The sequence below is a fragment of the Talpa europaea genome, assembly GCF_964194135.1.
Source record: "Talpa europaea genome assembly, chromosome: 16".
NCBI lineage: Eukaryota > Metazoa > Chordata > Mammalia > Eulipotyphla > Talpidae > Talpa > Talpa europaea.
Window position 1 is genome coordinate 6,880,009 of NC_140084.1, and position 18,941 is coordinate 6,898,949.

Here is an 18,941-nt window from a genome sequence, read left to right on the forward strand (position 1 = left end):
GACAGGAGAGGTCTGCCGTGCCATGTGGGACTCTCCCTGGCCGGCTGGGATCGAACCTGTACTGCAGAGGCTGCAGACAGCTTCGCAGTGCTGCGCTCAATCACCTGCACCACCAGGGAGGCCCTTATTCTTTTTTTAATATATATTTTATATGTCGTTCATTTTTGCACAATCTTTGATTTCTCCTCTCAGGTGTAGTCCCCATAGAATTCCTACCACCAAGTCACCTGTGATCCATCACCACAGTCTTTTGTGCTCTTCCCTCCCCTGTTCTAATCCCTGCCCCCCCCCCACCGCTCCCCTGCTGAATGTCTCAGATTTATCTTTTGCCTGCTTGTTTTGTTTTTGTTTTGATTTTTCCTGATTCCTTGTTTGAGGAACCTTGTTTCTAAATGCCTTTGTTTAAACATTATTTCCTCAGCTGCTGTGAGGCAGTTGGGTGAGAAAACACAGCAAATCCTGAAGAGCCCTGTACTGGTGGTGGAGTCTGCTTCTCTTGAGGAAAGATAAATTTCATTCTGCTGAGAGTCATATTGACATGCTGATTAATACCTGAGTCTTTAACCTGTGGTCTCCAAATTCCCCCTTTTTATCTGATGCGTTGATAATCACAGTCTGAGGTATGTTTTGCTTATAAGCTTTCTTGAAAAAATTGACCATATTGGTCAACATCACCAGCTCATACTCAGGCGCTCAGCTCACTGGAATCTAATAGCCTGTGTGGGTTCTCTGTAACCCCCACCCCCAAACCTACCTGAGTCTCCTGTTGCTGCCTTTGATGGACTCATTTGCTGACTTCAGAAAAGGGTAAGCGGGGTGTTGGTGTGGCCCCTTGGCCCCTCAGAAGTGCACTGCTGAGGGGAGCAGCGGGCACAGCAGGAGAGGTCTGCGCGCCATTTGGGACCTTCGCCAGCGGCTGGGGATCGAACCAGCGCTGCAGAGACTGGGACCGGGGACTTTTGACATTGGGACCACCATGGGGCAGCCATGGAATCTCTGACCTTGACCAGCCATTTTCAAACATTAAATTCCACATGCAGTGAGGCTCTACAACTAGTACCCTGCAGTAAATGTCCCAAGGACATTCCACATGCACATGACATATTCCTGCTGCTTCCTAAACTGTCCCTCCTGCTGTGCTCCTGATCCTTTTGCTCGGGAGTCCAGGCAAGGGACTGGAGGGGTGCACTCACTCCTCCTGTCACCTCTTGTATCCAGCCTGCTGTTCTTGTCCTGCTGCTGTCTTTCCATCCCATTCCCCTGTGTGGACTGCCACCTCCTCACTGGCCCTTGTAGTCAGTCCCCTTTGATGCTCCTCTAGTTCAGCCTCACATTTCTTTCTAAGCAGATTGACGACCTCTTTTTCTTTTGATCGCTTCTTTTCACCTCCCAGGAAGGTCCGACCCCTTACATGTGCTGCTTTCCAGAACCTGTCTCCTGACCAAAACTTCAGTCCCCACCAGCCCTGTCTCCATTTCATACAGTCATCCCCAGGGACCAGCTCCTACTCTAGCCCTTTGGGCCCCTGAATGTGTTATTCTGTCTGCCTGAAACACCATTGCCACCTTTCCTCACCTGACTCGTTCTGACTTCAAATTCAGCATGGGGGTCACCTCCCTAGGCTTTTTCTAGCCCCTGCATCATTCCCCATATAGCTACTATTGTCTCTCAAGCCCAACCCTTACCATGCTAGATTGAAGTTACCTGTTTTATGCTTGTCTCTTCATTTATATTTTGAATTTTTTTAAAGATTTATTTTTTTTTAAGATTTATTTATTTATACAAGCACTGGGTACAGTCAGAAGCGCGGGAGGGTGAGAGAATTCACCAGAGGCAGAGCGGGGAACAGAACAGGCAGACTGATGTATTGAAGTACACTGCTGAGGGGAGCAGCGGGCGGCAGGAGGGGTCTGCGCGCCATGTGGGACCCTCGCTCGGCAGCCGGGGATCGAACTGGTGCTGCAGAGGCTGCGGGCAGCTTCGCAACCCAGCATTCAACCACCATGCCACTGGGGAGGCCCATGATTTATTTATTTATACAAGCACTGGGTATAGTCAGAAGCGCGGGAGGGTGAGAGAATTCACTAGAGCCAGAGCAGGGAACAGAACAGGGAGACTGACGAAGTGTACTGCTGAGGGGAGCACCGGGCACGGCAGGAGAGGTCTGCGCACCATTTGGGACCTTCGCCAGCGGCCGGGGATCGAACCGGCGCTGCACAGATTGCAGGCAGTTTTGCAGCCTAGTGCTCAACCACTGCGCCACCAGGGAGGCCCTATATTCTGAATTTTTTGACATTGGGATCCTGTCTTAGTCATTTCTGTGTTCTTAGCAGATGTCTGACAAATGTTTGATCTGAATTGATCATTTATTGCCAACTTTGTATGTCATAATTAATAGGAAATTGCCAGCTCTTTCCTTTTAGAGGAAAGACTTAGAGGAAAGCAGCCTGGGTAGCAGGGACCCCTGAAAAGCAGTGCTGTAGCTCTGAGCTGACCGGTCACAGGGTATCAGTAGGTAGAGCATCTCTGGGAAGCAGATGGGAAGACCCCTGCATCCTCATCCCAGAGAAGCAGCGTCCCAGCCCATGGCCTGAGTCACAGTGGAGGAAACTAAGATAGCGATGTCTTCCCTGAGTTCAAGGCCCGTTCTGCCTCCTGAGTGACACCCAGGCTAGTCTGGAGACTCTCTGCTGGTGGTGTGTTAAGGCTTGTGCTCCCAAGTTTACTGAGGTTGGTTTCAACCAGCCCTAGGACTTGTTGTGGCCTTTTTAGCCATCGTTTGTTGAGCTGGGAAAGTGGGAGGCCCTGGAACAGGGTGTTACACCGGGAGAGTGAAGAAGGTGCATTAGCAAAATCGTGGGAGTTAGCCAGGAAAGAGCAAAGGTAGGGCAGAGACCCAGGCAGGGGGTTGGGTTTGTTGCTGGGAAGGTCAGGGTGAGAGGAGATCACCCCCTGTAGGAGGTGGAGGGGACCAGGAGAGAGATCAGTGAGGAAGGCTTTGGAGAAGTGGCTTTCTGAGCCTTGGTGGAAGATAGTGTTGGAGAGCAGACCTCCAGCGCTCACACCCCCGTTTCAGAAAAGATGAGTCAGAGGAATGATTTTAACATTTAAAAAACAGGACTTCAATTAGGATAAGGGACCCAGGCAGGGTACGGAGGAGGGTGGGGGCAGTGATAGCTGAGCCTGGCGCCTGTTCCTGGCCCTCTCTCGAGGTTGAGGAGCAGTGAAAGAATCAGACCCTGGAAGATGTCAGCCACGACCATGGAGCTCAGCTCTGGTCTTTCGGCTGGACCCTCCACTGAGCCTGGGCACCCAGCGTTCGGAAGCCAGAGCCGTCCTCCTTGCCTGGGACCCACATCCGTATCAGGTCTGCCGTCTTCCTCAGGCTGGCAGTACTGAGGGGCCAGGGAGAGTGGGTGAGAGGATGACTGGTGTCCCCTCAGAGGACGTGTGCTGATTTGCCCCTCATCTCTCTCACAGGTGTAGACGGGGCACTGCCTGCAGAGCAGGTCCTGCCAGCCTCGCCAGAGAGGATGCCCCCGTGTCCGTGATGGGCTGTGGGACAAGCAAGGTCCTTCCTGAGCCGCCCAAGGATGTCCAGCTGGATCTGGTCAAGAAGGTGGAACCCTTCAGTGGCACAAAGAGTGATGTGTACAAGCACTTCATCACGGAGGTGGACAGTGTTGGCCCTCTCAAGGCGGGGTTCCCAGCTGCCAGTCAGTTTGCAACCCCCTGTCCTGGTGCCCCCACTACCGGCCACACAGAGCCTCCTTCAGAACCACCACGCAGGGCCAGGGTGGCTAAGTACAGGGCCAAGTTCGACCCCCGTGTGACAGCCAAGTATGACATCAAAGCCCTGATTGGCCGAGGCAGTTTCAGTAGAGTGGTCCGCGTGGAGCACCGGGCAACCCGGCAGCCATATGCCATCAAGATGATCGAGACCAAGTACCGGGAGGGACGGGAGGTGTGTGAGTCCGAGCTGCGTGTGCTGCGCCGGGTGCGCCACGCCAACATCATCCAGTTGGTGGAGGTGTTTGAGACACAGGAGCGCGTGTACATGGTGATGGAGCTGGCCACTGGTGGAGAGCTCTTCGACCGCATCATCGCCAAGGGTTCTTTCACTGAGCGTGATGCCACGCGGGTGCTGCAGATGGTGCTGGACGGTGTCCGGTATCTGCACGCACTGGGCATCACACACCGAGACCTCAAGCCTGAGAATCTCCTCTACTACCACCCAGGCACTGACTCCAAGATCATTATCACTGACTTCGGCTTGGCCAGTGCCCGCAAGAAGGGTGACGACTGCCTGATGAAGACCACCTGTGGCACCCCCGAGTACATCGCCCCCGAGGTGCTGGTCCGCAAGCCCTACACCAACTCAGTCGATATGTGGGCGCTGGGCGTCATTGCCTACATCCTGCTCAGTGGCACCATGCCCTTCGAGGACGACAACCGTACCCGGCTGTACCGGCAGATCCTCAGGGGCAAGTACAGTTACTCGGGGGAGGTGAGTCTGTCCCGTCCAGGGAGTGTGGGCGTGTATGTGGGGGTGAATGCCCTCGCTCTCGATCAGGGGGATGTGCCATGAGGGCCATGTTTGTGGGGGTCAGACAGGTAATGGAAGAATGATGAAGTTAGATCAGTAGGGCGGCTCTCCCTTGTCCCCTAAAAATGAGCCCTGAGACAAGGACTCGCGAGGAGGTAGCTTATTTTATTTTATTATTTTTTTAAAGATTTATTTATTTATTTATACAAGCACTGGGTACGGTCAGAGGCGCGGGAGGGTGAGAGAATTCACCAGAGCCAGAGCGGGAGGCAGAGCAGGCAGAAGGACCAAAGTACACTGCTGAGGGGAGCAGCGGGCGGCAGGAGAGGTCTGCACGCCATGTGGGACCCTCCTCCGGTGGCCGGGGAGCAGCTGGGGATCGAACCGGCGCTGCCGAGGCTGCGGGCAGCTTCGCAACCCAGCGGTCAACCGCTGCGCCACCGGGGAGGCCCGCACGGAGGTAGTTTATTTGGGTCGTGATTCCAGTAAGCACAAGTGAAGGGCGGGGAGAGTGAGGCAGAGAGGGAGAAAGCCAGTAAAGGGCAAGTGAGGGAGTGGGCTGCCACTGTGGGTCACTGGAACTCAGCCTCTCTGGGGGCTCAGTGAATAACCGTGTGGAGTGTGCCTCAGAATCACACCATTGAGGGACAGGGACGTGGGTGGTTTTGAATCTGCTGACTCCTGTGTGAGTCAGGAATTTCTTTGGGGGTGTTAAATCCCTGGCACTTCCGGGCTGTCCTGAATGCCAGCTAGCGCTGGAAAAAGTCCTCAGTCAGAGAAGCAGAGCGGTGCAGGCACTGGTCGTGGGCACATGCCCTGGAGCACCACGGCGGCAGGTGAGCTCCGGTGGCTGAGTGGACGTGGGGCAGGGCCCCCACAGCATCTGTTCTGTGACCAGGCCCTGTCTAAAGGAGCAGCCATTCCTCATCTCAGCGCGGTCTTGCCATTCAATAGTGATGCCCCCTTGCACCCAGACCTAGTTATAGCAAGACAAGCCAGAAAACCTGATCTTAAAACACTGCAATCTACTTCACGTATTTGTGCAGTACCTTGTGTGCCAGTAAACACTAACCACTAACCTGCTGGCCAGATTCAACCGACAATGTCCTTGGATCCACTGGTAGGCCTGATGCCTGAAAAAATCGGTGAGGTTTTAGCACTGCTGGGAGCTGAATGAAGGAAGGTGCAGAAAAAGAGCTGCTTGGTCCTTCGGCAGGATGCTCCTGGGATAGGTGAGGAGGCTGACTGGGGGAGGCAGCGAGTGCTGCATGCTAGAGCTTCACTGTGCTGGGCAGCCTGTGAAGAAAAGAATGTGTGACGTGTTATGTGGGAGGGGAGTGGAGTGGAGCTTTGCTGGCCACAGGATTCTGATAAGACCATTTCCCTAAGTGCACCCAAGGGCTGCTCCCCAGCATTCCCCTCAGACCTGGGCCTGCCAAGGCACTGTCCTTGTCTCCTGAACAAACTACATGGAGGTGAGGGAGGTCTGGGACCTGTTCCCTGTGTGGCCCAGATTTTCTCCCAGGCACTTGGGGCCCTCTCTAGCCCCAGTCAGCTGGCCCAGGAGTTACCCACAAGCCTCACACCAACTTGCCTTTAGCGCTCAAGGTGCTGCTGGGCTCCGTCACTCCCTGTCAGCTTCTAGACACAGTCTGAGATCAGTCCAGGTCTTCCTTTCTGTGTGAATGGGGGCTGGCACTCCCTAGTGGATCCCCAGGTCATGTGTCTCAAGGGTGGTATGAGGAAGGGAGAGAAGCCTTCTGCTTCAGGCTAGCTCTCTTGTCAGCATTAGGTGAAGGAGAAACTGGGACGTGCTCCTGCTTGCCCTGAAGTTTTTCATGTTTTCTTGCTCTAAATGGATTCATCAAAACAAAAGCTGACTGTCCAGGACGCCCTGACGTTGGTGGGTCAGTCATAGTCACGTCCTGCTCATCCTCTGGGCTGGGTGTCTTCAGAATCCATGTGTTCAGAAGACCCAGAATCTACCAAAGGCAGTGTTACGCCGAGGCTTTGCCTGACTTGCTGTGTTCTGGGAGCTTCAGCCCCAGAAGCTCTGTGGGGTGACAGGCTGTTGAGAGTCCAGCTGGCAAAAGGAATAGCATGCTTAGCTACAGGAGGGTGGGGGTTTCCCAAAAAGTGCTGACAAAGGAAAGCCTTTCCAGAAGTCCATAGATTCACCCAAGAGTTCCTGATTCTGGCAATTGTTGATCAGGCAGTTTATCTCATTGGAGCTTGCAGAGTCTTAATTAACTGGCTATTGATTATCTGTGGCTGGAGGATGACAAATGAATGGGGTGGAAATGGACTCAGGCTTCCTGTTCCTGATGTAGCCACAAGACTGGGTCCTGAGATACTGCCTGCTGCTTTGCTGGAGTCACCAGGCACGAATCTGGGACTCTCAGTGGTGAAAGTCCACTCTCCAGCCTTTGGCTCCACTAGCCTTCATCTGAAACTAGGAGTAACAGTTTCCAGTTCCAGAGTCAGATCCCTGGCCAGGCCTGAGAGCTCCTGTCTGTTACCAGGAGTTTGGCTAACTGAGAACAGATTCCACCACTGTGTGCAGAAATTCCTTCCGCAAGGTTTGAGGTGTGCATTCCTCACCTGACAGTGAGTCCCATGGCACATTTCCTGCATCCACCCTCTGGTAATGATGTCCCCTTCTCCAGGCCCCGGCCAATATGCTTATGCCCCCTGGCAGCACCCTGCCAGACTGGTTTCTGCAAGCTGGAATAGAGAATTTCCTGCAGGAGGTGAACTTTGAGAAGGAGGTTCAGAGAAGGGGGTATAGCTGACTGTCCTCCAGATGAACGGGAGATTGCTTGGGAGTAGTGCAGCAGACATTGATGAGACTGGGGTCAGGCCTAGTGTTTTTTTTGTTTAAAGATTTATTTTATTTATTTATGCAAACAAGAGATGGGGTGCAAGTCAGAGGTGTGGGGGGTGAGAAGATTCACCAGAGACAGAGTGGGGAACAGAACAGTCAGATTGACTGAAATACACTGCTGAGGGGAGCAGTGGGTGAGACAGGAGAGGTCTGCTGCACCATGTGGGTCACCTCCCCTGCTGAACTCGTCCTTGAACTTGTGCTGCAATGGCTGCGGATAGCTTCATGGTGCTGCGTCTTAACCCCTTGTACCACCCGGGTGGCCTCCGTAGTGCTGAAACTTAACCCCTTGCGCCACTGGGGAGACCCTCTGGTGTTTGTTTTGGGGAGCTTTGTAGGACAGGAGGCTACTTAATGGATTCCAAATAATAGGTGGGAGAGAGTCTCCTAGGTTCTTGATAGTGTAGGGATACTAAGTGGGCACAGCGGGAGGAATTGCAGCCTGAGACGGGGAGCCTGGCCTCCTGGGGATGTTTGGGGCAGCCCCAAACATCTCTAGGGCTTCTTGAGAATAGACTTCAAATGGTGTGTGTGAGCCATAATATAAGAAGATAAGGAGTGTGGGGCAGAGCCCCTGTGGCGGTGTTAAAGGAGCGCCTGCTGTTCAGAACAGATGAGGAGAGGAGAGGAGAGGCTCGCAGGCTTCGCTCTCGCCTGGAGGACATGTAGGGCCCCGCAGCCCCAGCTGGGACCCAGTGGTGGAGGGAAGCACAGCAAGTGGGCCCTCCTGCAGCACCCTGATACTCCAGATACTCTAGTCCCCAGCTCTGGCTTCGCACTGCATCCCATTCCTCACGCGCTGTGGGCCCGAGGCAGTTGCTCTGGTCACTTCCTCACTAAGCTTTCGCTCGGGCTTTCCCTCCGCTGCCATGGTCAGCCTTAACATTCTGATCAGCTGTAAAAAGTCCCATTCAGAGATCGCGTCCTTTAGGAATAATGCTGTTCTTTGCTGTTGCATAGTGCCTGCTGAGTGCCAGGGACGGGCTGAGGGTTCTACACCCAACCTGTGTAACCTCCACAACATTCCTGCCAGGTGGGAGTCTTATCCCCACTTTACAGATGAGGAGACCGGGGCTAGTAAGGTTAAGCAGCTTGTCCCTGGTCGCACAGCTGGAGGGTGACAGGCCTGGGGTTTGAATCAGGCCATCTTGGCTTCAGAGTTCTTGGCTCTTCCATCCGCACAGTCTGCTTCCCTGACACACACATGCCTCAGCATGTTGCTGGAGTCTCTGTTTTAGTTTTCTTGGACTGGTGTCTGTGGGCATTTTTTCTTCCGCAGATGATAAGGTCCTTGAGGCCAGCATTTATGTCAATATCTGTGCTCTCAGTGCTTTCTCTGAGGGTGCCCCAGCAGTTGCTGGTGATACCCTGAGAAATGCCCAAAGGTGACTGCTGCCAGGCAGGCTGGCTGCCCCTGCTGGTCGGGAGTGCTTTCTTCTTGATGTAGGACCCAAGGAAGTGGCTAGCCCACTAGAGATGCACTTATGAGGCTGCTGGTCAGATCTACTTATTAGCAAGTATAGGAATCTTGGCAGAAAAGGGCATGCTGGGAGGAGAAGGCCGTGCCAGATGATTTTGGGAGATGAAACCTGAATTTTTGCTCAGTGGCCAGAAGTACCAGAATGGAAAAGGCCACGCTAGGGTCACGTTGGAAGCGATGAGGGAATCCATTTGGCCAGCTGTGAGGACGGCCTCTGTGAGTGGGAGAGCAGTTTGAAGACACAAAGAGCCACCTTGAGAGGGAGCTTCCTGCCAAGGGAGGCCCCAGGAGGGCTGGAGCTTTCTTTCGAAAGGAGTGACTCAGAGGGTGAGTCACCATCTGCAGACCCGTACTCGGGGACTGTTAGGGTCCCACTAGCTGGGAGATGCTGTGATTCATTTGACATGAAATGTGACGTTGCTGGCCTAATGTCACTGCTTTTGTCAAGAGTTCTATTCCTAGCAGCAGGATGGATGAAGAGGCTCTTGTAGGATTGATGGCAGAATGATGCCATCAGCAGCTCTGTGTCTGCCGCGTTTAGCAACCTTTAATTGTCACCCTCCTCTGCTTGGGCAGTCTCTGAGCTGTGGGCGAGTCCAGGTGACTGCACCAGGAACAGGTGGGCTTGGGAAAAGGTTGTCACAGAGCATTCATTGTTCAGGAGACTGATGCTGCCGGGCAGGGGACAGAATCCTGGTGGAGAGGAAGTCTACCTTCAGGGTCCATCTGCCGCTAACTAGGGGATTGTGTTCATGGGAGACGGCTTGCCAGGCCTGGGACTCTGGACTGTGGGCTGAGCAACCATTCACTCGGGGCCTGTGGCCTCACCCCAGACTAGTGAGTTGGACCCTTTTGTATTTCCAAAAGCCCTGCAGAGTCCCCAGAGCCAGAGCTGGCATTTACATTCCCATGTCACTGCTCCCCAATTTCTTTTTTTTTTAAGATGTATTTATTTATGCATACAAGAACTGGGGTGTAAAACAGAGGTGCGGGGTGTGGAATAAGAGGGGTCACAAGAGAGAGTGGGGAGCAGAACAGGCAGATGTACTGAAATACACTGCTGAGGGGAGCAGCGGGCGAGACAGGAGAGGTCTGCTGCGCCATGTGGGTTAGTTCCTGGGGGATCAAACTCATGCTGTAGCTTGATAGCGCTGTCTTTAATGCCTGTGCACCAGGGCGGCCCACCCCCAATTCTTAAAGTACCTCTCACACTTGCCGTTTTGCCCTAGGGTAGTGAAGATAAAACGAGGCAGAGGATGTGGCATGTCCTGGTGCTCTCCAGGGGAAGGGCATCAGTGCTGTGGGAGCTGGTTACACAGCCTGCTTCATATCCTCTGACGGAGCCGCTGAGAAAGCCCCTGAAAGGCCGAGAGTCATGGGGTGACTGCCTGGGGGCTGGAAACTGCTGGGGTGTCAGGCACAGAGTGGAAGGCAGGTGGCAAGCTTCCCAACTTGTGCATGGAGTCTGCTGGATGCTTTTGATTGCTCCTTCCCCATCTCCCGTGTGGCTGGAATCTGATGGCCAGCACCGCACCACTCTTCTCTCGCGGCCTCTGCCCCCAGAGCCGCGGATGGCTTTTCTTTGTCTGCCCCAACAGCTGACAGCACAAGAAAACACACACTGATTTAGAATCCTTTGCTGTGAGTCATCCCTAACCCTTCCTCCTGGCCTGCCTGAGGTGCCTTTGGCTGTCAGATGCGGGATGATGGTGTGGGGCTCTGTGCCAGGGCCCATGAGGACAAGCAGATGCCCCCAACCTGTCCAGGAAGGATTGCTCTGGAAGGGCCATTCCTGCCTCACCAAAATTCCTGCTATACAGTAGATGCTAACCAGGTGATTCTCCCTCCTGCACTGTGGGAACAGACACTGTAGTGGGATCCCTGACTGGCTGTTAGGAGGTGGTGTGGGGGTGTGGTCCAGGGGGTTGGACAGGAGATACTCTTTGGTCCTGGGTGCTGCTGACCTCCTCCGGGTTGGAACTTCCTGGAGAAGGGCAGGGGGGCACTCTCATTGGGTTCTGAAGGGAGAGGGACAGCCGCCCCTTCACGTGCCACCTCCGTGCTGCCACTTTGCTCCCGGAGTCCTGCCCTCCAGAGCGGCTGCCCTGGTTACACACTCCCCAGAGAGCAGTGCCTTCCTGTGGTGGCAGAAACAGATGCGCACGGCTCCCCACATTGCTGAGCTGCCATTCCTATGCAAGCTCCTTGCCCTGACCACCCTCAGCACTCCCTAACCCGGGCTTAGAGCCTCTTTGGTCACTGCTGTCTCCCACGCCCAGCCCTTCTCAGGCCTCTCCAACAAAGGGGTGAATCTGGCTTGTGTGCTGAGTGGTTACTGGTGCACCCTTGTCCACCCCCACTCCCCCCACTCTTGCTCTTTGCATTGTCTCCAGCTGGGTAGCGTTGCCTTCTCGCTGGGCCTGTTGCTTCCTCACGTCCTCTGGAAGCCTGGGAGCGTTGTCTCTCGCGCACATTCCTTTAAATCTGCTGCTGGCCTCCCACGCCCATCCCCTCCCACTGCCAGTGAGGGGACGCGCCTCTCCACTCAGGTGGATGGGACGGTGAGAGGGGACCTGGTGACAGGGGACCAGCCACCCTCCTCTGACCCTGCCTCTCCAGGCGCTCCTTCCCAGAGCACAGCCAGTTCTGTCCTTGCCGCGCCCCCCTTCTCCTCTGTGCCTGCGGGCCTCGGCGTGTCCCTCTCCCTGTGCAAGTGTGGTGTCCAGTGTGGCCGGACTGCTGGGAGCAGAGGGTGTCATCACCTTTGCCTCTCTACTCATCCTGCCATCCCGTGTTGACAGGTGCCTGCGCCAAGTCCTGTGTACCCCGCGGCATCGACCTCTGAGGACAGAGGCCACAGTGTGGGCGACATGCTCACAGCCACCAGGGCTCCTGACTCTTTCGGTTAGAATGGAAGGACGTTTTTAAAAAAGCCAAACTGGGCCCTGGAATCCAACTAATATCGGCAGCGGAGCTGGGAGAAACCACACGCAGCAGGCTTCTAAATCCAGAGCCTTCCAGGGCTGCCCCAGGACATTGATAAAAGCAGGACATGCCAGCATCCCTGTTTGCACAGCAAGCACTCAGCATCCTTCCTGATTCCTGGGTGGTGCCTTACCCCCAACCCCGGCCCTGTCCTTCATTTTGTGGCTGCGGGGCAGGGACAGATGGGGTTGCAGTCTTGCATTGTTATTCATACACAGCTTTCCTAACCTTCGGGTTATCATGCCAGTTCTCAGTTTTATCTTCATTCTCCGCCTCTTTTTAAAACTCCATTGTCTTCCTTCTTTTTCTCTCTTCAGGCTCTCTTCCCCAACGTCCTTCTCTTTTCTGCTGCTCAGCCCCCGCCCACCCCCTGCCGGGTCCCAGGGTGGTGGCCTCTGTCTGGTCTGGAAGCCCTGGCACCAGGATGGTGAGTGTCTTGACCAGAGGAGGGGAGGTGGCTCCACTGTCCGAGTCTGAGTCTGCTGGGTGGTTCAAAACACTTTTCCTGTGAGCACAGAGGAGAAGGGAGACGCTGCAAGGGCAGGACTGGCCCGGAGAGGCAGGGCCCGATGAGGGTGACTGGGCCAGGTCGCCTCTCACCAGGTCACCTCAGCAACAACATCCCGTGTGCTGTTCTTGTCATACTAATAACTTTGCTTTGTTTCCTAGAATTCTCTCTGTGCCCTTTCCTTTGCTCCCATTCAGGCCTGTAAGTGCAGGAAGGAGGCCTCCAAGGGTGGGAAAGTTGGGCCTGAAAGAACATCTCAAGACAAAGCTAAGGGAAGAATTGAGTCATGGACGCAGCGCCCAGACTTCTTTCCTCCTTCCTGTCCTTAACCACTCTTTGGTGGAGCTCCCTTCTCTGCCAGAGAACCTTCCCCAGAGTCATCACGGACTGGAAAAGAACCCGGAGAGGTCAAGGGGTCAGATTAATTCAGATCTTAGATGCTCTTCTGTTCCTCACATGCAGCCAAATGAGGACAGACACTTGAGTCTGTCACCCAGGTGCCCTTCAGAAGAGACACTGTGCCTTTTCCCCTGGGGGAGACCGGTCAGACCTGCCACCAGAGGGAGTCTAGGGCAGGTCCTGTTGCTGGGTTTGCTGCTGGAAAGAAGCAGCTTTCTCCTACAGGCTGGAGAGCTGGCTCCAGCCATGGTTCCCTTAGCCCTTGGGCTCAAGGTGACACCGCTGGTGGTGGTCTGGACACTTTTCTTGCTAGGCCCTTGTGACATTAGAGCAAGTGAAAGGTACTGAGGAGGAGGGAGGTGCAGTGGGAGGTTGTCTTTCAATTGGTATCTCCCTCTGAAGGGAGAGTGGACTCCACTGCTGAGGGGTGTGTCTTTGGTTCCACAGAAGAAGAAGGTGAGGAGGGTGAGGTTGGTAAGGAAGTGCTTCCAGGAGAGGTCCCTTCCTTACTCACTGTTGGCGTCTCTGCTCTTCAGACATTAGGAATGGCAGGGGAGGGGGGTGGGGCTCTCTGGTGGCACAAGGGGTTAAGCGTCAGCACTATGAAGCAATCTGCAGCCACTGCAGCACGAGTTCGATCCCTGGCCAGGGAGCAACCCACATGGTGCAGCAGACCTCTCCTGACTCACCCGCTGCTCCCCTCAGCAGTGTATTTTAGTCAGTCTGCCTGTTCTGCTCCCCGCTCTGTCTCTGGTGAATCCTTTCACCCTCCACCCCACACACCTCTTGCCTACATTTATTTATGTACACATACATAAATAAATCTAAAAAGAAAAAAAAACAGACCGGCCTACTGAAATATACTGCTGAGGGGAGCAGTACCAACACAGGAGAGATCTGCTGCGCCATATGTGTGTTAGCTCCCTGGCTGGGGATTGAACTCAGGCCATAGTGGTGATAGTCCTGATACTTAACCCCTAGGGCACCAGGGAGGTTCCCGTCCCTTCTGTCAGCCGCCTGAGACCCGAGTGTCCTTCCCCGGCACTGGCAGTTAGAGCAGGGGAACCCAAGGATGTGGCTTTAGTCACTTTTCTTTTTCTCATGCCACATTGCTCTCAGGCCAGTCTCTCGTAGTCACAGACACATTCAGGTGGCTCCAGACCCTGGCACATTAGGGAAACAGGTGGCCGGGTCTCCAGGTGTTGAACTTTCTTAGGAGATACTGCATAGGACTTGGCTGCAAGCATGGCCTGGGCGTGAGCCTTGGTTTTCATTTTTTGAGCTCTGTTGGAAATCTCAGCGGGACTTTCCAGTGCTCCTGTTCTGCAGGGCCTCCTGAGTTCCCTGCCCTGCTGTCAGGGAGCCCTGTGGGGACTGCCTGCCTGTGTCTGGACTGCCTCACTTCCTTTGCCAGCTCCTCAGTGTGTGAGGGTTAGGCTGCGTGCCACTAGCACAGCTTGGCTTTTAGGTCCAGATGGCTTGAGCCACATTGGCTTGGGGCACTCACCTAGCCTGGTGTCTCCTAGTTCTTCAAAGATGGGGGGAAGGGGGCCTGTCAGGAAGTCTGGGCTAGACCGCAGACAATGAGTCCATCAGCATTCTGCACACTACGCATGGACAAAGTAATTGGAGAGGCGCGCCTCTGGGGGAGCAGGAGGGGTGGATCAATCTGGCTCGCCTTGGTACTAACAGGCCAGGCGCTCGACCAGCAGCAGGGGTCGATGCCTGCTGTGAGCCTGTGCCACTCTGCAGATGGAGATGGTTAAGCCCACCAGCAGGGTCTGTGAAAGGCCCAGCTCAGCCTGCATAGGACTGGTTTGGAACTGCAGGGGGCCTTGGTTTGCCTGGGTGTGGATGTGAAGTGGGGGGCCTGTTCCTCCTGTCCACCTAGGTGCAGGCTTCTGGCTTATGAATCTAGCACCGCTGTTTGTCCTCTGCAGAGGAGCTGGCCCCCTTCCCTCCTGGCTGGAGCAGGGACACAGTCCTTGTCCCTGCCGCATTTGGGCTAGTCTGGGTTGCCATCTGCGTCTTGGGGCTGTTTTGCCAGCAGCCCACATTGCGCTGTGGTGTGTTCCCCACTGCTTTCCTTTTCTCAGAGACCATGAAAATGCAGAGCGCACTGGTATTCCCATGACTCAGCTCTTCAGCTTTAGGTTTGCTGTGCCCATCAGTCCTGTTTTTTGTTTGTTAAGAATGATCCCTTTATTATAAGATTTTTATTTTTATTTTTATTTTTTTAAAGATTTATTTATTCATGCATACAAGAACCGGGGTACAGGCCAGATACACACGGGAGGGTGAGAGGATTCACCAGAGACAGAGCAGGGAACAGAACAAGCAGACTGACTGAAATACTCAGCTGAGGGGAGCAGTGGGCGAGACAGGAGAGGTCTGCTGCGCCATGTGGGATCCTCGCCAGCCAGCCGGGATGATCGAACCCGTGCTACAGAGGCTGTGGACAGCTGCACAGTGCTGCGCTCAACCACCTGCGTCACCAGGGGAGGCCTGTAAGATTTTTATTTTCTGTAGAAGAACTGGGGTGTAGGCCAGAGGTGCAGAGGGTACGAGGATTCACCAGAGACACAGTGGGGAACAGAACAGGCAGATTGTATTTCAGTACTGAAATACACTGCTGAGGGGAGCAGTGGGTTAGACAGGAGAGGTCTGCTGCGTCATGTGGGTCACCAGCCTGTCTGGGGATTGAATTCAGGCTGACACAGTAGGCCTTCGCTGTGGTAGCGCTGAGACTTAGCCCCTAGGCCACCAGGAAGACCCAGTAGCCCCGTTTTGCCTGCTGCTTTCCATCTCACTTTTTTTTTAAAAAAGATTTATTTATTTATGCATACAAGAACTGGGGTCCAGGCCAGAGGTGTGGGGGTGGGGTGAGAGACAGAGACAGAGTGGGGAACAGAACAGGCAGACTCACTGAAATATGCTGCTGGGCGGAGAGCAGTGGGCGAGTCAGGAGAGATCTGCTGCCCCATGTAGGTAGCTCCCTGGCCAGGGATTGAACTCGTGCTGGTCGCTACGGATAGCTTCATAGGCTGAGTCTTAATGCCTTGCGCCACCAGGGAGGCCCCATGCTTTCCATCTCTTAAGCGAGTGAATAGGGGCCACGTTCTGTGTATCTGTGGTTGCCCCTTCAGTGGTTCCTTGTATCCATCAAGCCATATGGCTTTCTTGAACTGTGAGTCAGAAGCTACTAGAACAACTGTCTGTTCACCCTGCATGTTGGCCTCAATACTGGCTCCAGGAGCTCTATAGGCCTGCAAGGAAATGTGGACTGGCTGCCTTTGTGGGAGGACTCTTGCTCCCTGCACCCCCCACTGCTCCCAGACAGCAAGGTATTTGTGGGCCTCCTTTTGCCGCGTGTTCCTGAGACCCTGACTCTCCTGGTCCTGAGGGCCAGCATTTCCCCAGGAATCACTAGGAACTGGCCTGTAGGTGAGGAAGACCCTGTTAGGTGGCTGTTAGGAAATGTGATTTCCTTTGACTTTCAGTTTAGCCCAGTATAAGTTGAGATTTGCTCCCCAAAGGGCAGCTAAGGATAACAACTGCAGCTGGACCTGCCCCTTCATCAGAACTCTGGATAAGTGTTCTCCCTGCCCACCCCCTGCACAAGGGCATGCGAGGAGTAGGAGGTCCAGGGAGCCAGAATGGGGGTAGCTGGGGTCAGTATTTAAGTCCCTGCTGAAGGGACATGCAGCTGCCCCAAAGGTGGACACTCACTTTACCGAGTCCTCTGAAAAGTGTGTTCAGAGGTTCCCCCAAGTGAAGGCTACCACGGGGTAGCACAGGCAGACCTCACCAACCGGAAAGGAGGGAGATGGCACCCTTGGCATCCCAGCCAAGCCATTGCAGCAAAGGTCTGAGCTGCCCACTTTGGGGAGAATCAGAGCCCATACCAAAGTGGTTCCAGGGGATGCAGGGGTACAGAGCAGTGCTTCATCTGCCCTCCTTCAGCAGAGGGGCCGAGGGGCTTGACCTGCCTGCGCCTCACAGCCTGCAAGCAGCTCCGAGAGGCCAGCCCACCATGGGTTGTTTACTCTCTGCGTGAGTATCGCTGAGCACCTCCTGTTTGCCTAGCGCCAGGCGCTAGGGCTCTTCCAGCTCAGCGCTGTCTAATGAGAACAACAAATTGGAAATTGCTGGAATAATTGCTTAGCACCAGGGAGTGAGAGGGAGTCTGAACAAGCTTCCTTTACCCTATATATTGAAGGACTCAGCCAGGTGAAGGCTAGCTCTGCCTGCCGAGGCCGGGAGATGCACAGCTGCTTGGTGTGCAGCTGAGACCAGGCAGCCATGGGTACATGTAGCTGAGCAGACTTTTGGGCCTCCCTGGGGACAGAATATTCTGAAATGAGGCCAGCACACAACCCTGCCAGGACCCCTTGCATGGCTGAAAGAAGTCATGCAGACTGGAGAGCGCCCTGAAAAGGGTCCCTGCCCAGTTCCCAGGAGCCCCCGGTCCTCTCAAGTTCCTGTGAATTGCTTCCTTTTCTTCCCATGACTGGGCCGGGGGTCAGGGGGAGCTGAGGCTGAGGCTAATGGCCAGGAATGCAGATGTTGTCCACCATCACTGTGTCAGTTGGAGGGAGGGAGGACCCTCTCTGTAAGGACTAGGGAGTTTATTGGAGTGACCTGGTATGCGCACCAGGGATTAGACTCTGATGTGACTCAGGATGCGCTGGAGGGTTGTGTCATTTTCTTTAAGCCTTGGTGAGTTCTAGTGATCTGGGGCAGGTTGGGGGGTCTTGACAGGGCCCCCCTCCCTGAGCTAGGTTTGGAGTCCAGGGCACCTTAGAAGTATGTCCTTGGGGTGGAGAGTCAAGTCCTTCTTATGAGTTTCCTTGTTACCGGGAAGACCCACAGTCCTCTGTCCAGAGGAGCCAGGCAGTACCTCTCTCGGGGCAGAGTGCAGGGCTGGGCTGCTGGGCAGACACAGTGCCATGGTGGTAGCTGTTGGGGGGGGGGGTCGTATTGAGTCTCCTTGTGCTAACCCTTGTCTTTGGCCTCTAGCCCTGGCCCAGTGTGTCCAACCTGGCCAAGGATTTCATTGACCGCCTGCTGACTGTGGACCCTGGCGCCCGTATGACTGCACTGCAGGCCCTGAGGCACCCGTGGGTGGTGAGCATGGCAGCCTCTTCATCCATGAAGAATCTGCACCGCTCCATCTCCCAGAACCTCCTTAAACGCGCCTCCTCCCGCTGCCAGAGCACCAAATCTGCCCAGTCTACGCGTTCTAGCCGCTCTACACGCTCCAACAAGTCTCGCCGAGTGCGGGAGCGGGAGCTACGGGAGCTCAACCTGCGCTATCAGCAGCAGTACAATGGCTGAGCCTCGACCTGGTCCAGACAGCGTGCTCCCGGCCCGGCCACGCTCTGCTGCGCCATCTGGGCCCAACCTCCTCTCTGGAGACTGGCCTGTGTGGCTTGTGGTAGGTGACTATCTGACCCCAGCCCTTTCTCTGCCTTCAGTAGCCCCCATCCTCATCCTGGGCCAGAGCCTGAGAGTGGAGGGAGCTCAGGGTCTATGAGTCCCCTTAACTGGGAGCCTGGCCTGGCAACAGATACTCCTTTTGGTTGGTAGCTGATCTGATATAGTTGGGGGAAAGAGCAGGACCTGACCCTCAGTCTCCCTCAACCTTGGCTCTTCCCCTAGAGGAAAGGGAAATGTAGTGCCAGGTAGAGGGTATCCTGTGATCCCAGGACTCTTTGGGACAGTTACTTCTGGAAATCTCTTTTCTCTACTTGCCTCACACCCCCACCCCACCCCGCCGCCCCATTCCATGGCATCCCAATCAAGATGGTACTCCACTGAGAGGCCCAGCTGTGCACAAAGCTTGTGCCTTGAACAGAATCTCAATCCCTGGCTAAGTCTAAACAGACCCCCACCTCTCAGTCAAGATCTGTCTTCCTTCATGGTGCCCCCAGGGGCCCCTCCTGGCCCCAGGACTTGCTAGCACATTCGGTAGGGCTATGCATGATCGTAGCCATTCTGGGCTGTGGCCATGTGGGTAGCAGGCTTGCTCCAGGCTCCAGACTGCCTCTGCCACTTGAGAGGTTGTGTGTCCACTATTCTCGGTGCCTTTTTTGCAGAGCCCACCGCTACCTCCCTCCCTTCCCCCACCCCTTAGATG

General features: G+C 54.8%; 1 protein-coding gene across 1 annotated transcript; it reads left to right on the forward strand.

Moving 5' to 3' along the window:
* Positions 1–3,550: 3,550 nt before the first annotated feature.
* PSKH1 (protein serine kinase H1) lies at positions 3,551–18,139 on the forward strand (the record flags this gene model as incomplete). The annotated part of the gene is made up of 2 exons (XM_084257098.1): positions 3,551–4,507; positions 17,822–18,139. The coding sequence occupies 2 exons, from the start codon at positions 3,551–3,553 to the stop codon at positions 18,137–18,139; spliced, it is 1,275 nt and encodes a 424-aa protein (XP_084113224.1).
* Positions 18,140–18,941: the final 802 nt, after the last annotated feature.